The 22859-nt window shown below is 40.4% G+C and overlaps 1 protein-coding gene across 6 annotated transcripts in view; it reads right to left on the bottom strand.

Moving 5' to 3' along the window:
- Window positions 1-22859, bottom strand: part of RCOR1 (REST corepressor 1) — a 120474-nt gene that overhangs the window by 23669 nt on the left and 73946 nt on the right. For all 6 annotated transcript variants that reach the window (XR_002644866.3, XR_016392281.1, XM_022576035.3 and 3 more), the window contains exons 3-4: window positions 19570-19653; window positions 1252-1304 (exon numbers count right to left, since the gene is read on the bottom strand). Coding sequence is in view for 4 of the 6 variants with exons in the window: in XM_022576035.3 (XP_022431743.1) it covers window positions 1252-1304; window positions 19570-19653 (137 nt within the window). In the remaining 2 variants the exon portion in view is untranslated. The remainder of the gene's footprint in view (window positions 1-1251; window positions 1305-19569; window positions 19654-22859) is intronic.

The following is a 22859-nucleotide window of genomic DNA, read 5'->3' as shown; positions in this document are numbered from 1 at the left end:
AGTTCCATTATTCTCAATTCTCAAGTTGGAATATGGAGGCCCTGAGAAATTCAGTAACTTGCCAATGGTCACAGCTAGTGAACAGCAGAAGCAGTGGGACTCTGGAATCTGTGCTCGTACAGGGTCACACTCTAAAGCCACTGGATATGAAGGAGAAAGTAACTCAAAAAGCACACAATTGTTTGTTATTCTTTTGCCAAAAAATTTCAAATCTAAAGAGTTTTTTCCAGCTCAGAAAGGAAAAAAAATACAAATGGGTAAGGAACAAATTAGAAACAAGAGAATTCAGGAATAGTTTCCAAAGAAAACTCCCTGTATGTCAGTTTTAAAGTGGAAATGATCGTACTTTTGAAGACCAAAATCCTTAACACTTCATACAAGTGTGATCAGCGGTCACCCCGTATGACCGCACTTTCTAAACAGAAAAACAATCGATTTTCTGAGCAGCTCGTGAAGTTCACAAGTAGGGTTTGGAGAAAGAGAAGCATACACTTCTTGCTTTGAAAGATTCTGAAACTACCTTATTGTAATTGGTTTTCCTGACAGTTCTACCAGGGTAGAATGACTAAAAGTAAGGCCAAGGCTAAAAGAAAGGGTCCAAGTCTATATAACCAAAATCAGTGGTATCCTCAGGCATTAGGGTAAATGAAAAATTTTGGTAATTTACAGGCTGTAAAATCTAGATCAGTACAAAGGAAAGCACTAATCCAATTTAATGTGATTACCTAAAAGAATCGTAATTAGAAATAAGGCTGAAATAAGATATCATCACACTTTGGGAGAAAAATTAATCTTGTGGATTTCTCATTAATTGGCTCCAAACAATTTTTTAAAAACCTTAGTAAAATTTTACAACCAGAAAGTGATTCAAAGCAATTAATATTAAAACAGGTTTGAGTAGGTTTGAGTGTGACACCATGAGTCAGGAAAAAAACCATCACACAACCACAAGAATGATAAATCCCATATTCAAATACGAAAGCATTATGCCCAAGTATCCAGCACCTAAGAGCCACTGCTCCCCTAAACAGTGCAGACTGGCAGGAACACATACATGCTTTTCCAATCAAAGGGTCTTCTACCACTTATCTCAAGCAGTAGAAAAGGGGACTAGAGCCTTGTATAATACTGCTAGTGACTACAAAGAAAGGCTAATGAGCAAACAGTGCTACCCAACACAGAGAACAGAAAAAAATTAACAGGTCAACTATAAACCCCATTTGTAACAACAAAAGAAAACCATGCCATTACCTGTTCCATGTTGTACCCATGCTTCTCTTTGGCAATGGCAATGTATTCATCCACTGAAAAACAAGACAAGAGGCCAGTAAACAAACTGAGGGACAGGGCATAGTCTACGGGCACCAGAATTGACATCGACGTATATATATTTCAGGCCGGCCATGCACAAGAATAAAAATAAAGACTAGACAGGAACAAAATAGAGCTGAATAATATGATCTCATTATGGGTCCTACATATATAAATCCCACAGAGAAATGGCTGAAAAAATACTCACAGTACTTATTTCTGGATGGTGAGATTATAATTCTGTTTTTGTTTTTAACAAGGTTCTACTTAAATTTTCTATGATAAATATTACTTTGGTACTTTGAAAAATAATTATTTAGAAATAAAAAGAAATATTAAATAGGGGTTTGCTTTTAAGTCTCAGGTGAGGTTGAAGAACAAGCAACCCACTTTTATGTTAAAAAAAATCTAAGAGATAAATTACATGTACCACCGCCTAGTATTTGCTCTCAAACTCCCAAACAAGGTGGCTAATGCCAGCTCTCAAGCACTAAGGAAACACCCAGGAAAACTCACAGCCTCAAGCCCCGGAGGCTGCCACCCGCAGTGACAAACCTCCCTCCTCTCCACGCTTTCTAGCCTTTCTTCCAGAAAAATACGAGACTACTAATAAACAGCACTTCCTTGTTCATGTATGACTTTCTTCATAAACTACAAAAATAACACAAGCTTGAAAACCAAATAGCACAGAATTGTACGAAACAAACACTAAATCCTACTAGCCCCTATTGCCCTTCCCGCAAAACTCACTCTCCAGGTGCAACGACCAGACTTAGAGTCGAGAAAACAAGGCTGAGTGTTACAGCAGACACCTAATAAAAGTCAGTGCTTCTAAGCTTCAGAATGCTATTCAATTCTATCACAACCATCCTTCCCAATTTTGGTATAACTGACAACTAACTAGGAAAAAGAAATCAATTTTGAAAAAGAATTCAAACTCATTAGCATATATTCTAATATAAGGGGAAAATTTCTTCCACTGACAAGAGTCAATTAAGACACTAATTTTCTATTTTCTTTTTTACATCTAAAATACTCACAAACTGACTGGTTACTCCACTCAGAAGAGAGTAAAATTCCAATTTACCTGAGAGTCAGTGAATGACAAAGGCCCTTGTTTGTCCCCAAAGTTGACACTGGTGATTTTTATTTATTTTTAAAATATTCATTCATTCATTCATTTTGTTGTGCCAGGTCTTAGGCACATGGGCTCCTTGGTTGCTGCCAGTGTGCTCCTTAGTTGTGGCATGCAAACTTAGTTGCGGCATGCATGTGGGATCTAGTTCCCTGACCAGGGATTGAACCTGGACCCCCTGCATGAGGAGTGCGGAGTCTTAACCACTGCGCCACCAGGGAAGTCCCGTAACTGGTGATTTTTAAACTGGGGGCGTAAATATTCCGAAGTGTGTCCCTTGTTTTACTTCACAATAGGGTAGATTATGCCAAATAAGAGAAAAATGCTCAAACGTTCAAAAAGAAACAAAGGGCTTCCCTGGTGGCGCAGTGGTTGGGAGTCCGCCTGCCAATGCAGGGGAGGCAGGTTTGTGCCCTGGTCCGGGAAGATCCCACATGCCGCGGAGTGGCTGGGCCCGTGAGCCATGGCCGCTGAGCCTGCGCGTCCGGAGCCTGTGCTCGAGGCTACAACAGTGAGAGGCCTGCGTACAGCAAAGAAAACAAACAAACAAAAAAGTAAGGCTGCAGAGCGGGTGGCTGTGCACACCTGGCCGGAGATAACTCTTCTGAGAGGTGCCTAGATGCTGCCAGCGGCACCTAGAGCCTGGGGCTGGACCGCAGGTCAGAGGACAAAGACCAGGTAATGAGATGTGCTCAAGTCAAGAACACGTGAGAGAGGAAGAGAGAAAAACAATGTACAGTGAACTGAGGGTCAACCCTGGAGGTCTGCTTTAAAGGTTCCTTCTTTTAATAAATATTTAGTGAACAAACAATAAACGAACCTCAAACATCTGCTATATAATCTCAACTCTGCGAGCATACAGGTTCCCAGATGCTGTTATTCACCTTAGCTGAGTAAGCAATGTGTGACGTGTGCACACATTCAGTCATGTGATCACCAGTCAGTCAAATGATCTTTAAGCAAATAATGCACAGGCTGGATGCGATGCAGGAGGCCCTCGAGAACCTGTCCTGCCCACAGCTCTCGCTCCCGGGGCAGAACCAGAATCTGCTACATGAGTAACAGGGTCCATTAAACCTGTCCCCATTGTCTCTTACCAGATTTACCTTAAAAATTACAAGGGAAACAAAAGCATTCTTTAGATGCTTTTTCTATTTTCATCTGTTCTTTTGTTTTAACACAAAAATTAGCTGGTGGTAGGGCCAGGAAAACAGACTAACACAGTGGATTCCAGCTGCTGCAGCTAAGGGTAAATGTAACATTTGCCACATTGTAAACTGCAAGGTGCTCTTATACGGTGGCTTTTCAAGTCACTCATCTTTTAGGTTTTCTTGAAGACCACCCTGTGGACTCAAATCTAAAGCAAAGGAAGAATGCTGTCACAGCTACTTAAGTAAAGTCACCTGGTATGTCTACCAGGCGCCTTGAAGGTGTGATGAAATAAGTTAATATATGGGGAGCCTTACAACTTGTAAAAGAATTACCATCTGATACCCACTAGCAAAAATACAATTTTTCATTCTTTTCATTGCTCAATGTCCAATAAAGGTTAGACAAACATTTGCTGAATGAATGCTGGGGGACCTGTGATATGTACAATGTCAACATTTTCGGTTCTTTTTCTAGCAAGTTGAAAGGCAGCACGTATCATTAAAAAGCCTACAGATAACAAATGCTGGAGAGGGTGTTGAGAAAAGGGGACCCTCCTACACTGTTGGTGGGAATGTAAACTGGTGCAGCCACTGTGGAAAACAGCATGGAGGTTCCTTAAAAAACTCAAAATAGACGCTTCCCTGGTGGCACAGTGGTTGAGAGTCCGCCTGCCGAGGCAGGGTACACAGGTTCGTGCCCCGGTCTGGGAAGATCCCACATGCCGCGGAGCGGCTGGGCCCGTGAGCCATGGCCGCTGAGCCTGCGGGTCCGGAGCCTGTGCTCCGCAATGGGAGAGGCCACAGCAGTGAGAAGCCCGCATACCGCAAAAAACAAAACAAAAACAAAAGCTAAAAATTGAGCTACCATATGATCCAGCGATCCCACTCCTGGGCATATATCTGGAAAAGATACATGCACCCCAATGTTCACAGCAGCACTATTTACAATAGCCAAGACATGGGAACAACCCAAGTGCTCATTAACAGATGACTGGCTTAAGAAGATGGGGTGTATTTATACAATGGAGTATTATTCAGCCATGAAAAAGAATGAAATATTGCCATTTGCAGCAACATGGATGGACCTAGAGATTATCATACTAAGTGAAGTAAGTTGGACAGAGAAAGACCAATATCTGACATCACGCATCCATGGAATCTAAAAAATAATATAAATCAATTTAAATACAAAACAGAAACAGACTCATACTTATGGTTATTACCAAAGTGGAAAGGGGGAGGGGTAGATAAATTAGGGGTATGGGATTAACAGATCCAAACTACTATACATAAAATAGGCAACAAAGATTTACTGTATAGTACAGGGAACTATAGTCAATATCTTGTATAACCCTGTAATGGAAAATAATCTAAAAATATATATATGTAAAAAACGGAATCACTTTGCTGTTCACCTGAAACTAACATAATATTGTAAATCAACTGTACCTCAATTTAAAAAGAAAGGAAGGAAGGGAGGGAGGGAGGGAGAGAGAGAGAGAGAGAGAAAGGAAGGAAGGAAGAAAGAAAGAAAGGAGGGAGGGAGGGAGGCAGGGAGGAGGAAAGGCAGCACAGGTCAGGTATGGGGTAAGAAAGACTCAGGTCAGATCTTGGCTCTGTCTCTTGATAAAACGAGTTCACAGCTAGCGGTGCCTGGCGCCTAGTAAGCCCCATATTTGAGACTGTGTTACCCTTAGCAACTTCCTAAACCTTCGTAGGAAGTTGCTCTCCCCGGAAAAGCTGGGTTACAGCACCTGACTGAAAACTACAGCACAGCAGGAACCCCTCCTCTCCCCTCCTCCTCACACAATGTTTCGGACTAGAGTTAATTCAGAATACAGCCATTGGCACAAACAATGCTGCGGACAGGGCTTGTCTCTTACTACCTTCCCACCCTGTATAGTCCCCAGCCCTCATTCCCTTTCATCATCAGAGGGCATGGCCACCCATCACAGTTTCTGGACTCCCGATGCCCTCCCCACCACCTGCCTGACACAGCCTGCCAGGAACTATGGGTAAGTCATGAAGAAAATGGAAAGTGTACATTTTTCAAAACCTCCCATGTGCTTTCCTTAAGCAAAAGTGAGCTTTCAACCTAAGAAAACAAAATCCACTCCCAACTGCCTTGTCTGTGGACAAAAGATGAAACAGGAAGGGAAGCAAGAGAAGTACAAGCTGCCTGAGACAAAGAAAGCCGGGGTCCGTGGGGTCATTTCCAACACTTTCTTTTATCTGGCAACAATAATCTTGACTTTGCCTGTAGAAGACTGAAGGTTAACCAGAGTCCATCCCAATCTGGGGCGAGGGGCCACTGCGGGCAGAGTCACTGAATGAGCTGTGATCAGGACATCCCAAGGTCCGTGGCCCGGGCATCTGCACCCACCAGCCTTCCCCAAGGCACAGGCCAGAAGCACGTGTCTCTTGTGCAGCTGAGCTAACAGTCTAATCCGTCGTCAGCAGCAGAAGAATCAGACACAGAGTTAAGTGTACTCTGCTTTAAAAACAATTTACAAAGAAATACTGCAATGTTTTTAAAAACGTGAAAACTCCTATAGGAACAACCAGGGAGAACTGTCTCATCTTAAATTATGACGGATAAAGACACCTGCACCACTCTGATCCTTTAAGAAGTACACGGACTATACAAACCACGGCTTTTTTTGACAAGACCTTACCATTATGGAAAGCATAGGTGAATGAATTATGTTTTCGGGGTAACATCACTTAAAGGTAGAAGGTGTGAGAGACTTCCCTAGTTGTGCAGTGGTTAAGAATCCGCCTGCCAATGCAGGGGACACGGGTTCGAGCCCTAGTCTGGAAAGATCCCACATGCTGCGGAGCAACTAAGCCCACGAGCCACAACTACTGAGCCCGTGCCACACTACTGAAGCCTGTGCGCCTAGAGCCCGTGCTCCGCAACGGGAGAAGCCACCACAATGAGAAGCCCGCGCACCTCAATGAAGAGTAGCCCCCGCTCGCCACAACTAGAGAGAGAACCCGTGGGCAGCAATGAAGACCCGATGAGGCCATAAATAAATAAATAAACAAGTAAACGTATTTATTTTAAAAAAGGTAGAATGTGTGAGATTCATCAAAAAAATTTACAAAATTCGTAAAGCTCAGTCAAACGTTTATTGAACTACCCTTACTATGTACTGAACACTCTTACTAAGTAGGCCAAAATACAAAAGAAAAATGATTTATTGCAGTAGCTTGAAACAACACACAGGTGGCAGAGGAGAACGTAAATACACAAAATAACAGTGTAGATGCAGGATAATGTGAGAATGCAAAACACTCAGTAACTAGTGACGGCGATGATGATAACTCAAGGAAAGCTTCCTAAAGATTCAACAGCTATACTGACTAATAAGAGCCACTAACATTTGAGAATTTACTATGTTCGGGCCACTGCTCTAAGCTCTCTACCAGGATTATCTTTTTAATCCTCTCTGATAATTCTATTATCACTCCCATTGACAAACGAAGAAACTGAGGCGCAGAGAAGTTAGACCATTTGGGCAGGGTCACACAGCTGGTAGTAGCAGTGCTAGGACTCATGTACACCAAGTGTCTGGCCCCAGGACCCATGGCATTAAACCTCCATTCACTATCCCATCTCTTGAGTAAGGGAGACGGGGGGAAGGGCATGTCAGATAAGAACAGTCTCCACAGTAGAGAGAACTGAGCAAGGCACATCAACACGATCTATTCAGTTTGAATGAAGTTAAGAAAACAGAACTGTGGCTGATGAAGGAAGGGACAGAAACTGAGGGTAACAGGCAAATGGCTGCCTCCTGCGAGGCTTCACTGGTTTCTATATTCATGTTTTAACCCAATGACCTAAATGCTCCCAGTACCATTAGTAAGAATCTCAAATTCAATTGCAAAAAGGGGAAGAATGCAGATGAAAACAGCCCCCTTAACCTTAACTCACCCTTCCCTCCCCCAGATACTGCAGCGATTTGGAATACCTTGTGATCTTGCATAGTCTATGCAGAGCAAGAGGCTGACACCATAAGGTGTGCTGAGGACAAAGCTACAGCCTTAATACAGCTTTTAAAAATTTTTACCATCATAACATTTACAGTAGCTTTAGGTGCTGCAAAGGAAATACGGTACCAATTTCTCTCTCCTAACTCAAAATGAGCATGCTAAGTTTTCTTCAAGAATATGGTAACAAATTTCGTGGTACCTCTTTTTATTATTAAATAAGAAATGAGTTATCACTGTAACTCGCTGAGAATCAAAATGAGCTTAAATCATTTAGGTAGAGCAACTATGCCACCTGGTGGGCACAAACATTACTACAGCTAATATTTCAGCGATCCCTCTGAATATCTTGAGGTGGGGGATAGAGGGCTTAAGAAATAAGCCACAGAGACTCAGCCAGAGCACAATGTAATGTAATGAACTAGTCCTTCCTAGTCAATGATGAAACACATCTTCTTCATGACAATGCTATTTCGTAATGTAGTTTTGTTAAAATCCCACTCTAAAGAAAAAGCTCCTCCCACCCTCTGGCACCCCAGTAAATACTACAAAATCCAGCCCAGTCTCATAGACAATCTGATCAAGTGGAAATAAGAAATATGAATACTCTACTAAGCCATACACGCTGAAATTCAGCTTCTGGCATCCGTTCCTACCTAATCCACCCAGAATCAACGTACACAACTCTGAACAAGTCCTACCCCTGACTCTGTGCCACAGTTTCCTCATCACGTAAGAATGGATTGACCCTTATGTCTTCCAGGGCTAAGATTTTAAGAGTAATTTTTAAAACATCTAAATGTTAAATTTAAACGTTTTTTGTGTGCTGCATTAAACATTTTTTCCAAGAAAAGGATAAGAGCATCCCTCCCCCTTTACTCTAGTATTCATACATTTGTGTATTCTCCAGAAAGGCATACGCAGAATCTCCCATATTTTAAAAACTGATCATCACTAGAATGAATGACATTTAGTTGTGACTAATCAAAACAATAACCACCTTTTTCCTTAAAAATGCCCAAAGTCTACGGTAAAGAGTAAGATCAACGCAGTGACACACTATCCTCTTGCATCTCTGTCACACCAAGTCAACTTACTTGATGACTGAGTCCCTCACAGCAGGCAGCCGTGCACTCAGAATAATCTTGTTTGCCGTCCTGTGCTTTGCTTTGTGTACATGAGCTGAAGGAAGGAACCATGCTCACAACAAGGTCTGCATCTCCCTCAATTGAGGCAACATTCCCTGACATTAAAAGAGGGGGAAAAAGGGCTTCCCTGGTGGCTCAGTGGTTGAGAGTCCACCTGCCGATGCAGGGGACACGGGTTCGTGCCCCGGTCCGGGAGGATCCCACATGCCGCGGAGCGGCTGGGCCCGTGAGCCATGGCCGCTGAGCCTGCGCGTCTGGAGCCTATGCTCCGCAATGGGAGAGGCCACAACAGTGAGAGGCCCGCGTACCGCAAAAAAAAAAAAAACGGGGGTGGGGGGAGACTAACAGTTGTTTCACCTATAACCTCATAGCGGACTCTAGTGGAAAGAGCCCTAGACCATGAGTCAAAGTCCTTAGTTTCCATCAGGAACTTGCAGGCTAAGCCCATTTCATCACTTGTAAAATAAGTATTCTATAAATACTTTGTATAAAAATACACATATATAAATATATATACACATATAAATGCTTTGCATACTTTGTATAAAAATAAAAAATAGAAGAGTCGAAATATACAGATGAAAAGTATTAAAATTAATTCCTTCATAAACATTTGTGAGATTCAACCAGAAGGAAGGGATGCAACAGTTTACAACCACAGAATTAGTTTAGCAAGAGAACCTGCCCAGTCCTTGAACTCCGTCCATCAGAGCTGTGCTCCAATTCAACAGTTCCTAATCCCGTCTGCTAAGAATCATCTGACAAACGTCTTTAAAATACTGACTCTTGGGCTCCACCCTGTTTTGTAAATGTATGTGTATACGCATGTATGTGTGTTCATGTCTATGTCTGTATATATGTGTGTGCATGGATGTGTATGTATACTTTATGCATAGAGTTTTTAGTAAAGTATGATGTGCGTAGAGAGAAGCACTTATATAAGGGTACAGCAAGGTGAATTCTCAGAAAATGAATATACACTTAGATCACGGAAGGAATCTAACACACTCTTGATGTTTTTGGTTTGTTTTTACAATATTCCCAGGTGATTATGATGGGCCAGTTTTGAGAATCAATGAATTAGAGCATAAAGTTAATGCGTAAAGGCCATTCCCTATTTTAATGTGATAAAAACCCTCTCAATAAACACAAAATTTCAAGGTTTTGGCATTTAAAAGAATACGACAATATCAGAACCACAGAAATGAGAAGAAATGTTCCTGCTATATAAAATAAGGTTTTTGAATTTGTGAGTTGTGAATTTCAACTATGCAAAAAAAACCCTCCTGCTTGTGGGGTTCTGAGCAGGGGAGGAAGGAGGTGGTCAGAAGAAGGGTTTAAAAGTCTGTAAATCCTGGTGACTCCCTATAACTTGTATACAAACCTCACTTCATAGGGACATTTGTCCTTTAACCCTGCCTCTTCCAAACTCTATATACAATGCTCCTCCCTCCAGTACAATCCATCTGTATACAAGACACTGGAAAGAGGGATCCTAAAAGAGACTTCAAGTGGCCAAGGGAAACTCAGAGGGAGGCTAGGTTACAGGAAGGTGACAAAAGGCTCTGCCCATCACAAACTTTAGACAAGTCCCTTCTCTGTGGGCCTGGTTTCTTCAGCTCTAATAACAAAAGCTAGACTGCAGAGTGGGACAGTGAGATCACGGGGGGCATGTTTGTTGGGAGGCGGCAGGTATTCCCACTGCCGATGCTTGAATCTTGTGGGGGAGGGGGAGCATCTTCATCCACTAAAGAAATCTAAGCTTTCAAAGTAGGCTGCAGAAGAGTGATATTTTATAATAAACTAATCTGTTTTACATTTAATTATTCCCCACTGATTCAATACATCTTTTAGGCCTACTGTGTGCCCGGTACTGCTTATATATCCATGATTAAAAAGGAGAGTCTCTGCCTTCATAGAGCTCACAGCCTGGCCAGAGAGAGAAATAATTACACAAGTAATTAATTCCAATTGTCATAAGTGCCAGAGAAAAAGAACTATGAATGCACTTAACTGGGAAACGTGATCTGCAGAATCCTTTTCTGCTGGAAAAGGACATTATAAATTCCTGCTTACTCATATGTTATTTATAGTAGGGAAAAAATTGAAAAAATATAAATGTCCAAGAATAGGGACATGGTTAAGTAAACTAAGCTATTTGATGGGATATTATTCAGGACCAAACCTCAGTGTAACTTTTAATCATAGGAAAACTAAAATTGGAAAACTATTATATTAGTATGATCCATTTGTGCTTAAAATCAGAGTATACACAAGCTCAGAGAAAAGACATGAAAGCAAAATTTTAGTAGTGGTTATAGCCAATGTGATGAGATGAAGGAATTACAGGCTACTTTTAATAATAAAAACAAGCTTGTACGTATACTCGTAATTACTTTTCTGAACCATTTGAGAGTGTCATATAATATATGCTGAGTATTACTCTTAAATACTCAGCATATATTTTCTAAGAGTAGTGCTCTTATGTAACGACAGAACAGTAAATTTAACACTGAAACAATACTTTAATCTGTATTCCGATCTGGCCAACCAACCCAAAATGTGCTTTACATTTGCTAAAGAATTTTAAAGTGAATCCCAGTTATTTCATATATATATATCAGTATTCATCTTTTTAAAAATGTGGATATATTTTTTGCAGAACCATAATGTCATTATCACACCTAACAAAAATAGCAAAATTCCCTGGTATGAGAAACAAAGCCATACTCACTGGATAGTCTAAAATGTAGAAGTCCAACAATAACAAACATGGGAGAGAACACTGAGCAAATAAGTTGTGTGTTTCATTGGTAGCAGTATAAACCAGCTTGACCACTTTGGAAAATAATTTGGCATTGATCTAAATATCTATATTCCAAACAGATACCAGAAATAAGTCAAAGAATGTTCCCAGTAGTAATAGTTGGCAGTAATAAAAAACTGAGATGTCCATTGTGAACAGAAAGGATAAATAAATTACAACTTAACTGAAAAATTTTAAGCTTAAAAGGATGAAGATAAGACACACTGATATGATTGAAGGGTAAGGGAGGACTAACGGAGGGCTCCCACTATCGTTCATAAATTCAGCTCTTTGTCTCTTCTAATAAGTTTTACACATTTTAGTTAACTCTAGAGCACTTAGAAGAATAAAAACGATTTTTAAAAAGTAGTTTTCACACCCTGAAAAACATCACAAACTTCAACTTTATTTATTTATAAATGGCTGAAAACCAAGGCCAGTATTAGCTTACCTGACCCCTCCCTGACTCACTCCGGTCCCAGACGTAACCGATGAGAACTCTAAGTACACTCTTCCCTCTTGTCAACGCACCATACCTTTTACCAGGGCAGTTTCCCAACAGACTGTAAGCTACACGTGGGCAGACTTGCCAGATCGTTCGTTCTTGTATTCCTCCAGGACCTGACACATAAACAGTCACTCAAATATTTACTGAGTAAATAAATGGACACCACAAGGTGAGTGGCAAAGAAGAAAATGTTAGAGGGCTCCAAGTGACCCAAGTTACAGAGCAAATAGCCAAAACGCCTATTTTCGCAAACCTCCATACGAGGAGTGTCCACACCCCATCATCTTCTCATTGGACAAGTATTGATCCACCACATGCCAAGAGAGGACTGACAGAGAGCTGAACAAACATACCAAGTTCCTCTGCTCGTTCATTTTAGCACAGAGGAGGGACATAAAGTAAGTAATACTACGCCAGGTGATGACAAGTGGAATAAAGGGAACGAAGATAAGGCAGTAGTGGTCTCTGTCCCTACTTTGTAGTGTAGTCAAGAAGGGCCCCCTCCACTATAGTGACCAGGAGAAACTGAGGGAGAGAACGCCATGCGGACATTTGGGAGAAGAGTGATCCAGACAAAGGGAACGGAAAAGGCTCTGGACAGCGTGCTCGGGATGAGTTCCAGAGGGCAGAAGTGGGGTCAGACTACCGAGAGCCTTGTGGCAACTGTCAGGTCTTTTGACTTCAATCTGCAGTGAGTTAGAAAGTCCTGAATATAGACTCCCGACATTTACTATATATTTCTATGAAAGTTTAGACATTCACTACATACCTGTGAAGATCTCACTCACCATATAATCTTGAAAATGTGTACTGAAGTCAAATGACTTAATGCAGAAACAACTTTTGCAAATACTGCAGGTCTAAGAAGGGTTCTCATTCCAAGAAAGCTAAAACTTATTTTAAAATCTCTAATTTGACTTGCCTTTTGACACAATTTTAAATTCTATATGTCTATCACGTTATATGTGTTATTTTTTTTTCTTTAAAGTTAATAGTTCGGCCAGCCTAAAAAAAAAAAAAGCCTTCCAGCCCGGCTGTCTTTGGCATAGCTAATGATGTCCATCTTTGTCTACTTTAACACTGAGACCAGTGCTTCGTACCATTGTTCCAGTTTCTCCTCATTTTTATAAAATAAAAACAAAGAGCAATCAATCACTTAAATAACTGCAAAAGTAATGATTATATATAACCTATACAATATGTAATGTATAAATGAGCAAAACCATCTGTTTTACTGATTCCCAATAGCCAAAAGTGACCTCGCTAACTTCTACGCCCAAGGCAACCGCAGCCGAGTCTAAGGTACCTGCTTCTTCAGGAAACTATCAACAGCGTGCAGGGCTGTGTACTGGCATCCCCCTTCCAGCTCCAATTCACCTCTTTCAAGCCCTACCTTAAAAAGAATCAAACAATAAAAAAAAATCATCCTCAGATCACTCCCTTTCTTAACCTGTCCTCTCTTCTAAAACTCCCTTCTAAGAATTCTCCCAGGCCACAGTTTTGTATTACATTTGACCATACATGCTCTGATAAACTTTTTTGTTTTCCTAAAAACAGTAAAGTGAAACAGACTGGGAATAAGATCTGGCCTAACTCTCTATATATGTCAAAGAAGACAAGACTACCTACTAAAATAACCTTTTGAAATTTCTTGCAACTAACATGTCCACTTTGTTCTGCTAACTTTCAAGTGCTTCTCTGACACAAAGCCCAAACCTTGGGTGGGTCTATGTATAAGGGTAGGGACCAGAGGGGCTGCACCCAGGGCAGCAGCATCCCACTGAGAGAAGACTGCCCTAAAGCCATTAGGGGCAAGCAAGGTGGACATCTAGGGTGCAGACCAAGTGAGACGAGGAGGGAGGACAGCCTGGAATAGGGTGGGGAGGGTGCCCACAGGTGAGAGGAGAGGAACGCATCCAGGTAGGAGGGCAGCAGTACACATCTCAACGGGGACTTGGGGAGCAGACCATCCGGGAGATGATATCCTATCACAGAAACAGAGTGCCTAGTAGGTATGTCAATGAAAATGTGGGGAATAAACGGTGAAACAATGCAGACGACCTAGATGTAAGAAGTATCCCGCTTTAAAGGCATGTGAAGGCCACCTGGGCCACCCAGCTAACCCACACTCCTCTCATCTCATTTCCTTTGAGCACTCCCAACGTTCATGTTTTGACTTCCTAAATCTCCATCAAGCCTCCTTTTAACAGCAATGGCCCAGAGAGGCATCAACATCCCTCCCCTGCAAGTGCAACAGCAGGTACCGCCTCTAGCCCCAGCTCTCTTCTAAACCACAGGGCCGTCAAGAGCTTTCTAATGTGCACAATACTGCTTCTAGCTAAAAATCCCTCCAAAATCCTCATCCCTTTAAGAACTGGGCCTGTCTTTCCAGCTTCATTGCTTCCCACTTCCCCAGGGACAACGTGCGTCACAGCCCGGCAGGTCTCTAAATGCTGTGCAAACGCCAACGCTATCTCCTCTTCTTAGAGCGCATGTGTGCCCCTCATCCAGCCAGTGCACTTACTCCTTCCTCATCGTCCTACCCAAATGCCATCTGTTTCCATTGCTTGTTTCTACCTAGGAAAACAGAGTGCTTTCTGCTGGGTCCCAAGGGGCGCGTCCAAATACTAAGAGCACGCGGGAGATGCCTGATGCTAAAATAATGTAAGAATCAGCTGCCCTCTCTTCCAATTAGTGAGCGTTTTTCAGTCTCTCTCACTGTCTGTCCAACCTCCAGATTCCACCACATGATTTAACCTTCATTCACACCTTTGTCCCCTTAGTATCATGTCATCATTTAATCATGTAACTTTCCACAATAATTTTTATAATACTATCTAAATTCTATTGTTCTCATCTGTGCTACTTGGAATTATTTACATTTCCTCTACATGAAATATGTCTCTACAAGGCACATTTTTTCTAGGCATACTCCAAAGGTCGTATCTCTCCTTAAGGAAGTTTTACTTAGACACAGCCAGAGCAACTTATGTAGTACCAGTAATGCTTTAAGTATTTTGGTTTATTAAATCAAACAGTACACCAAGGCAGATGTGTGTAATAAATGCAGTCTGGAGACCACAGATCTAGCCCAAACTTGGCTACTAACTAGCTGAGGGACCTTAAGCATTTGACCTAACTTCTCTAGACCTCAATTTTTCACAAAGAAGAAACAGTTGGACTAAAGGAAATACATATAATTTATATCTGTTTACACATTCATTTTCCCCTTCTATCTCCATTAGAATATAAACTTCCTGAATCTCTCAGTCCTGGTACACTACCAGGCACACAAAACTGCTCAATAAAAATGTGAATGAGGGCTTCCCTGGTGGCGCAGTGGTTGAGAGTCCGCCTGCCGATGCAGGGGACATGGGTTCGTGCCTGGTCTGGGAGGATCCCACATGGAGGATCCCACATGCCGCGGAGTGGGTGGGCCCGTGAGCCATGGCCGCTGAGCCTGCGCATCCGGAGCCTGTGCTCCGCAACGGCAGAGGCCACAGCAGTGAGAGGCCCGCGTACCGCAAAAAAAAAAAAAAAATCTGAATGAAACCAATTCTCACTAAATAAACCCAAACTCAATATAACCCTAACTGAGATACTTTTGGAGGAAAATTTGTTTAAAAATAAATAAATAAATAAATAAAAAGAAAAGAGTAAATTATGGTGGACCCATACTTGGTAGTTTAAAACTAGGTAATTGTATTGGGTTGGCCAAAAAGTTCGTTTGGGGTTTTCCATAACATGGTACAGAAAAATCTGAATGATCTTTTTGGCCAATCCAATAAATGTATTCAAACAGAACAAAGTCCCACATGTGTTGTTAACAGCAAATTGCTAAACAGCTCATATATGTGATTTAAAAGTCATCTACTTATTAAGATATATAAAAATATTAGGAGAAGTATATATATTGTAAATAGTGACTATAAGAGGGCTTTTTTTAAAAGAAGGTTATTTATTCATTCACTCATCATTCAATCATTTATTTATTTATGGCTGCGTTGGGTCTTCGTTGCTGCGAGCAGGCTTTCTCTAGTTGCGTCGAGCGGGGGCTACTCTTCATTGAGTTGCGGAGCACGGGCTCTAGGCACACGGGCTTCAGTAGTTGTGACACACGGGCTCAGCAGTTGTGACACACAGGCTCAGTAGTTGTGACACACGGGCTCAGTAGTTGTGGCTCACGGGCTTAGTTGCTCCGCGGCATGTGGGATCTTCCCGGACCAGGGCTCAAACCCATGTCCCCTGCGTTGGCAGGCGGATTCTTAACCACTGCGCCACCAGGGAAGTCTCAAGAGGGCTTTCTTTAATTGTCTACATTATACATTCTATATTGTTTGAAATTTCTACAAGAGTATTTATTTCTACAACCACAAAATAATTTTGTAAACTTGCAGTAACCCTAAGAGGCAGAACTCTAAACATTTACCTGAGAGGAAAGAAACCAACCCAGGAAAAGCCAGGGATCTACAGACATCCTTACACATGGGGACATCTACTAGAAGTCTACAGATGTCCCAAATCTCCTATTTCTGCATCAAGTCAGAATCAATTGTTGGACAACCAAGACTTCCATATTCTTTCAAAATAAATTAGAAAGGCAAGTAGAAAATACTTCTTTTTTGTCTATGTACTGGGAGGGAGAGAAGCTGAGGGGGAAATGATAGATGGCAAAGAGAACAAATTATGTATACTTGTCCCCAGTGACACTATGGCCACATTTCAAGGCATAACTACGATTAGACTACTCGTCAAAGAATATGATTCCCAAAGCTCCACAAATGGAACCTAACTCACATCAACAACTGTGTTCACATCGTCACACTGGAGCAGTTAAGCAAACTCTCATCGATCCACAATTCCATTCCGAGGGATGTATCTTAAGAAAGTACTAAAAACACAACAATAACAACAAAAGAGAACAAAGCTCTGATTCCGTTTTTCACCACCGCCTTCTTTTACAATAGCAACAATTAGAAACAACCTAAATTTTCAATAGAAGAATGCTTAAATACACTGATACATCCATTAAACATTATTTTAAATATTTACAAGGGGTTTAGCAAGGTAACGAATGCTTAGGTCATTGTTCAGGAAGACAATACACACTCACATACATAGAAATACCAACATCTCACTTATAAAAATATGCACAGAGGAAAAAAAGGGATTGGGAAAACATCCAAAATGTTTAACAGTTATCTCTGGGTAATGAAATAATGGGTGAACTGTTTCTTCTTTATATTTTTCTGTGCCTTCTGAACTTTCAACAATATATAAATGTTACTTTTAGATTGGTTTTAAGAGTTTAAAGTTTTAATCAATACTGTCAGGACTTACATTAAAACTGCAAATTTATTTTAGGCAATACCATTGCTTAAAAATCTATTAACTTTTCATATTCTGTTCTTTTCTTGCAGGTCTAGGAAAAATAAGATAATATTAAAATTAAATTCTGACTCCCAAGATTCCAAAGGTAACACATTAACAGCAAGAGGTACTAATACAATCTTCACTGTAATAACAGCAGGAAGTGACTGAAATGAAGAGAGGACTGAGACCTGACGAACTCGACCTGAGGGACACGTTTAGAGCATAAGCCAGGGTGAAGAGTCAGCAAACCTGGATACTACTGGCTCCACCACTGACTCTTTGTCTTAGTTTCACAACCTCTTTGGATTGTGGAATGCCACCTGCAAAATGGGGACAAAAACGTCTTCTTGGTTTACAGTAGAGACTGAATGACATAGGAACATGGAAAGCATTTCAGTACAGTGCTCAACAAATGCTCACTATTTTTAATACTCAGTTCCAGGCACCATAATTGAAGATGGGCACCATGACCAAACGGAATCTATCCAGGAGTACAACAGAGATGAAAAAGACCCCAAAATCAGGCCATCTGAAAACACTTGAGGCAACCAGGCAGGTTTAACTTGAACTGGGACAGCAAAGAAGGTAGGAGAACTGAACACCTAAAAGACTCATAAGGAAGCAGACTTATTTAACAGAGTTCAGGAAAACAAAGCTTTAAAAATTACACAGATGCAGATTTTCAGCTGTTAGAAGGAACAACATGTTCAAAAATGGAATAGATTGCTTTTTTAAGTGCAAATCCTCAAAGGGAAAAAACAACCAGGAAATACTTAAAAGGTCTTCCCCGGCACAGTAAAGGCATCAGAATTGCCAATATACTTCCTTTTGCTATTCTGTTCTCCATTATAAACTCATCAAGCAGCAGGCTGGCAAAATTAAGATACTATGAAAATCAGATTAGACTGAGATTATTTTATTCTTGCTAAATTAAGCATTACTAAGAGTAGTTGAATTTCCTGTGTTCCATGGAAGGTACTGTATTTTTAAAAAGGGTCCTTCTTGGTCAAAATCAAATGTTTCTTGACCATCCGAGCTCTTTGCACCTTAATGCAAACATGAATGTTAAATATATAAGAGGAGGATATTTAATATGCATCATCTCTAACCCTTACTTGACAGTGTAAACCTGTTAACACCTACTTTAATACTGCAAAACACAATCTGGAAAATCCTGATCAAAGCCTGAGAGTTCCAGCCTTTATTCACAACTTATGTTTCCTGGCCAACATTTACCACTGAAGGCTTTCTAAGCCCTACCACATTTTAGAGCATTGATTCTTATCCTATTTTTGTCAAAGAGCCCTTTAAAAATCCAATTTTCTGCAGGAAAACGTACATACACCAAAAAAAGTTTGCCTGTGATTCACGAGTTCACAAATGGCCGTAAATTCCATCCATGGATCACCCACCCCCACCACTGAAAAATTCTCGAAAGGGGGAATTTATTTTTTCTTCTCTCTTTAAAGTTATGAAGAAAACAAAAACTTTGAAAATGGCAAAGACTTACGGCAATATATCAAATATAAAATTATTCTTGCACGGTATCACCTGAGCAGAAAACTTTTCAAAGCAAACTCTGAAAATACAATTAATCTTTCTAATAACTCTAGGACCCCTACCGGCCCCCCCAAAAGAAAACCCAAAGTAGCTCAGAATATTCATTCTAACAAAAATGTAAACACAAAACAAAGAGCCAATTCAAAAGTTCTACTTCTAGCTAGGATGAGGTCTCACAGTATAAAACCTTTTTCCAGTAACATACATTTGCCCTTTGTAATCCTTCCAATTAGAGATTTGTTAAACTCCTCATCTTTATATCAATAAATCTATAAATTCCCAGCTGAAGGAGTTATACACTACATTATAATTTTCTTTCCGCTCTGAACCCTTCCTCCTAGTTACTTCAGAATATTAGCTGGTACAGCATTTTGAATAAAAAGTAGATTATGAAACCACAGCTTAAGGATCTTTAAATCACTATGACAGGCCACAATAAAGAACACACTTTCAAATTCTTCAAAATTTTACTTTAAAAAGGTAAAATAAATGTAATACATAGAGAGATTTTTACCTACAAAGGTAACTTTAAAAGTTTGCAGTTAAATAAGAAAGGTGGAAAATAAAAGTGCTCTAAAACTTACATTTTGCTTCTGATAGATTCTGATTAGGTGACCAGACCAGCATGCCAAGATTGTCTCGTTCTTGACTGCGTCTTGCTACTTTGGCTTGGTAGAAATAAAAAAAGAAAATTCTTATTATAATTTAACAGACATTAACAAGCGACAATTAACACCACCACTCTGCAGGGCTCGAACCCACGTCCCCCGCATTGGAAGGTGGATGCTTTACCACTGAGCCACCAGGGAAGTCCCACAAATTAAGTTTTTCAACACATTAACATGGTATCTCTCTCCATTTATTTAGATTCTCTTTAACTTAGCACCATCAACACAATGTTGAATAGAAGTGGTGAGAGCAGATCCATTCTTGTATTGTTTTGAGTCAAACAAAAGATACTGTATAATTTCATCTGTAATTATGACTGTGTATATTTGTAAAAGAAAAAGGATAAAACCCCACAAACTATTCATAATACATCTAAATTAATGTCTTTAATTATAATAAAATATTCATTTATGTATAAATTTTCAAAAAACCACACCGCTCTGGTCTTCTTTAGACCTCGGAAGATGATGTTATCACCCCCCCTCGACTGGAGTCGGCCCCAATGGAACCCGCACATTTAACACAGGGTGAGGGTGAGGGTGCGGGTGGGGAGGCTCTGAATTTGCTGAAATATTTCTACTTTTAAGTCTTTTTCTACCTAACTTTTTACTTATTTCACAAACAGGTCATATGAGGTAGGTATGATTACTATTCTCACTTGCTAGGTGAGGAAACTAAACAGGTCATTAGTAGCCACTAGGAGGCAGACCTGGACCGACGTTAGGCAGGGTGGTTACAGGGCCCGAGGGTTTAGGCACCATACACTCTGCTGCTCTGCTCCCAGATGGGGACACACAAAAAGGAAGCTGCATGTGGCAAGCTGCTCAAATATTCTTTTAAACTACGAATTCTTCATGTGTGCTTTGAATAACCTTACCCTTCACTACCATTAGTGACTGGGTATTTTAGTGACTTGACAGCAGGAATCCAAAGATTCTTTTAACAACTTTAATAAAGAGTACCATTAAAAAGATTTAACCTGAAAGGAAACATCTGAAGTGCATTCAAATTCTTAAAAATGTGTGATACAAAACAGTAGGTCAAAAGGTTTACAAGTGCCGGGTGTTGAGTTGACTGTACTACTGGATGAACCACAAACAAGTCACATATTACACAGAGCCAATTAAAACATTATCTTCCAAAGGTACATACAACAGGCTGAAGAGAGAAGCTCACTAACCAGCCTTTAGACTGCTTAGACCCAAACTCATTCATCCTAAAGGCATTCTCTTTCTTTTTTTTCCCTTTAAACAAATTCCTCTGAAACACGATCAAAGTTATGGAATCTACTTCCAGAAAAAAAAAATTCAACTAAACATAAACATACACACCAATATAAACATACTTTTATAAAATTCATAAAGCCTAGTTTAAGAATTCCTGCTTTTATGAAATTGCCAGACCTTTTATTTAATTTTGTATATCAATGTGTTCTAGACTTTATAAAGAAAGAATTTCTACACTTTTGCTCAAATCTGTGGGGCAGCTACTTTAAAGAAAAATGATGGAATGGTGGGAGGGAAAGACCCAAAGTGCAAACACTATGAATTAGGCAAGACTGAAGGTGGAATTTACATGCTGGGTGGGAACAAGGTGTAATAAACAGGAGGGAGACAGAAATATGATGAAAAGATGGGAGTGACTACCTTTGAGTACACACCTTTTTATACGGTTCTGACTTTTAGAACAATGTTAATGCCACACATAGTCTAAAAGTAAAATAAAGTCAACAAATACGTGTGGGGGAGGGACCACACACGGAATACAGGCTTGCTGTATTTCAAATAAAAGTCAAAACAGAAATAAAAGAATCTACATTGGGAAAGTAGAATTAAAACTGTCTTTACTCACAGATGACATGATCATCTGTGTAGAAAATCTACACTACCTACAAAAAGTTGCTAGAATAAATGAATTTCAGCACAGTTGCAGGAAACAAGATCAACAGTAAAAAAATCAATTCAATTTCTATATACAAGCAATCAAAACTTAAAACGAAAGAATACCCCTATTTAGGGATAGATGTGATAAGACGTATACACTGAAAAACTGTAAAACATTTGAGAGAAACTAAAGATCTAAGTAAATGAAGAGATATACCATGTATATGGATCAAAAGACTTAAATATTATTAAGATAGCATTCTCTCCCCAAATTGCTCTACAGATTCAACATAATCCCAATCAAAACCCCAGTATACTTTCTTGTAGGAATTGACAAACATTCTAAAATTCATACAGGAATGCAAAGTACCTAAAATAGCCAAAACAACTTTGAAAAAAACCAAGTTGGAAAACATATACTGCCTGAATCGAAACTAATTGATTACAAAGATCCAGTAATCAAGACAGTGTGGGGCTTCCCTGGTGGCGCAGTGGTTGAGAGTCCGCCTGCTGATGCAGGGGACACGGGTTCGTGCCCCGGTCCGGGAAGATCCCACATGCCGCAGAGCGGCTGGGCCCGTGAGCCATGGCCGCTGAGCCTGCGCGTCCGGAGCCTGTGCTCCGCAACGGGAGAGGCCACGACAGTGAGAGGCCCGTGAACCGCAAAAAAAAAAAAAAAAGACAGTGTGGTACTGGCACACAGAGAAAGAAATGGAATAGAGTGGAGTTCAAAAACAGAACCACACGTATAGGATCAACTGATTTTTCCACAAAAGTGCAAAGGTAAAATTCAGTGGAGATAATCTTTTCAACAAATGATGCCTGAACAAATGGATATTCATATTTTTTTTTAATTAATGGAGATCTATATACCTCATACCATATACAAAAATTTATTCAAGGGCTTCCCTGGTGGCGCAGTGGTTGAGAGTCCACCTGCCGATGCAGGGGACACGGGTTCATGCCCCGGTCTGGGAAGATCCCACATGCCGCGGAGCGGCTAGGCCTGTGAGCCATGGCCGTTGAGACTGTGCGTCTGGAGCCTGTGCTCCGCAATGGGAGAGGCCACAATAGTGAGAGGCCCACATACTGCAAAAAAAAAAAAAATTTATTGAAGATTAATGACAGGACTAAATATAAAACCCCAAATTATGAAACTTGTAAAAGAAAACATGAGAAAATTCTTTTTGATCTTAGGTTTAGAAAGATCTTATTAGATATAACACCAAAAAATCCATAAAACTTCAAAAATTGGACTTCATCAAAGGTAAAAATTTCTTTTCAAATAACACTACTGAAGAGATGAAAAGCTAAGCCAAAGA

Source organism: Delphinapterus leucas, chromosome 2 (assembly GCF_059928025.1).
Source record: "Delphinapterus leucas isolate spDelLeu-1000000601 "Yukka" chromosome 2, BTC_Dleu_Yukka2, whole genome shotgun sequence".
NCBI classification, from domain to species: domain Eukaryota; kingdom Metazoa; phylum Chordata; class Mammalia; order Artiodactyla; family Monodontidae; genus Delphinapterus; species Delphinapterus leucas.
Note: the sequence above shows the minus strand (reverse complement) of the source record. Positions and strands in the feature narration are given on the sequence as shown.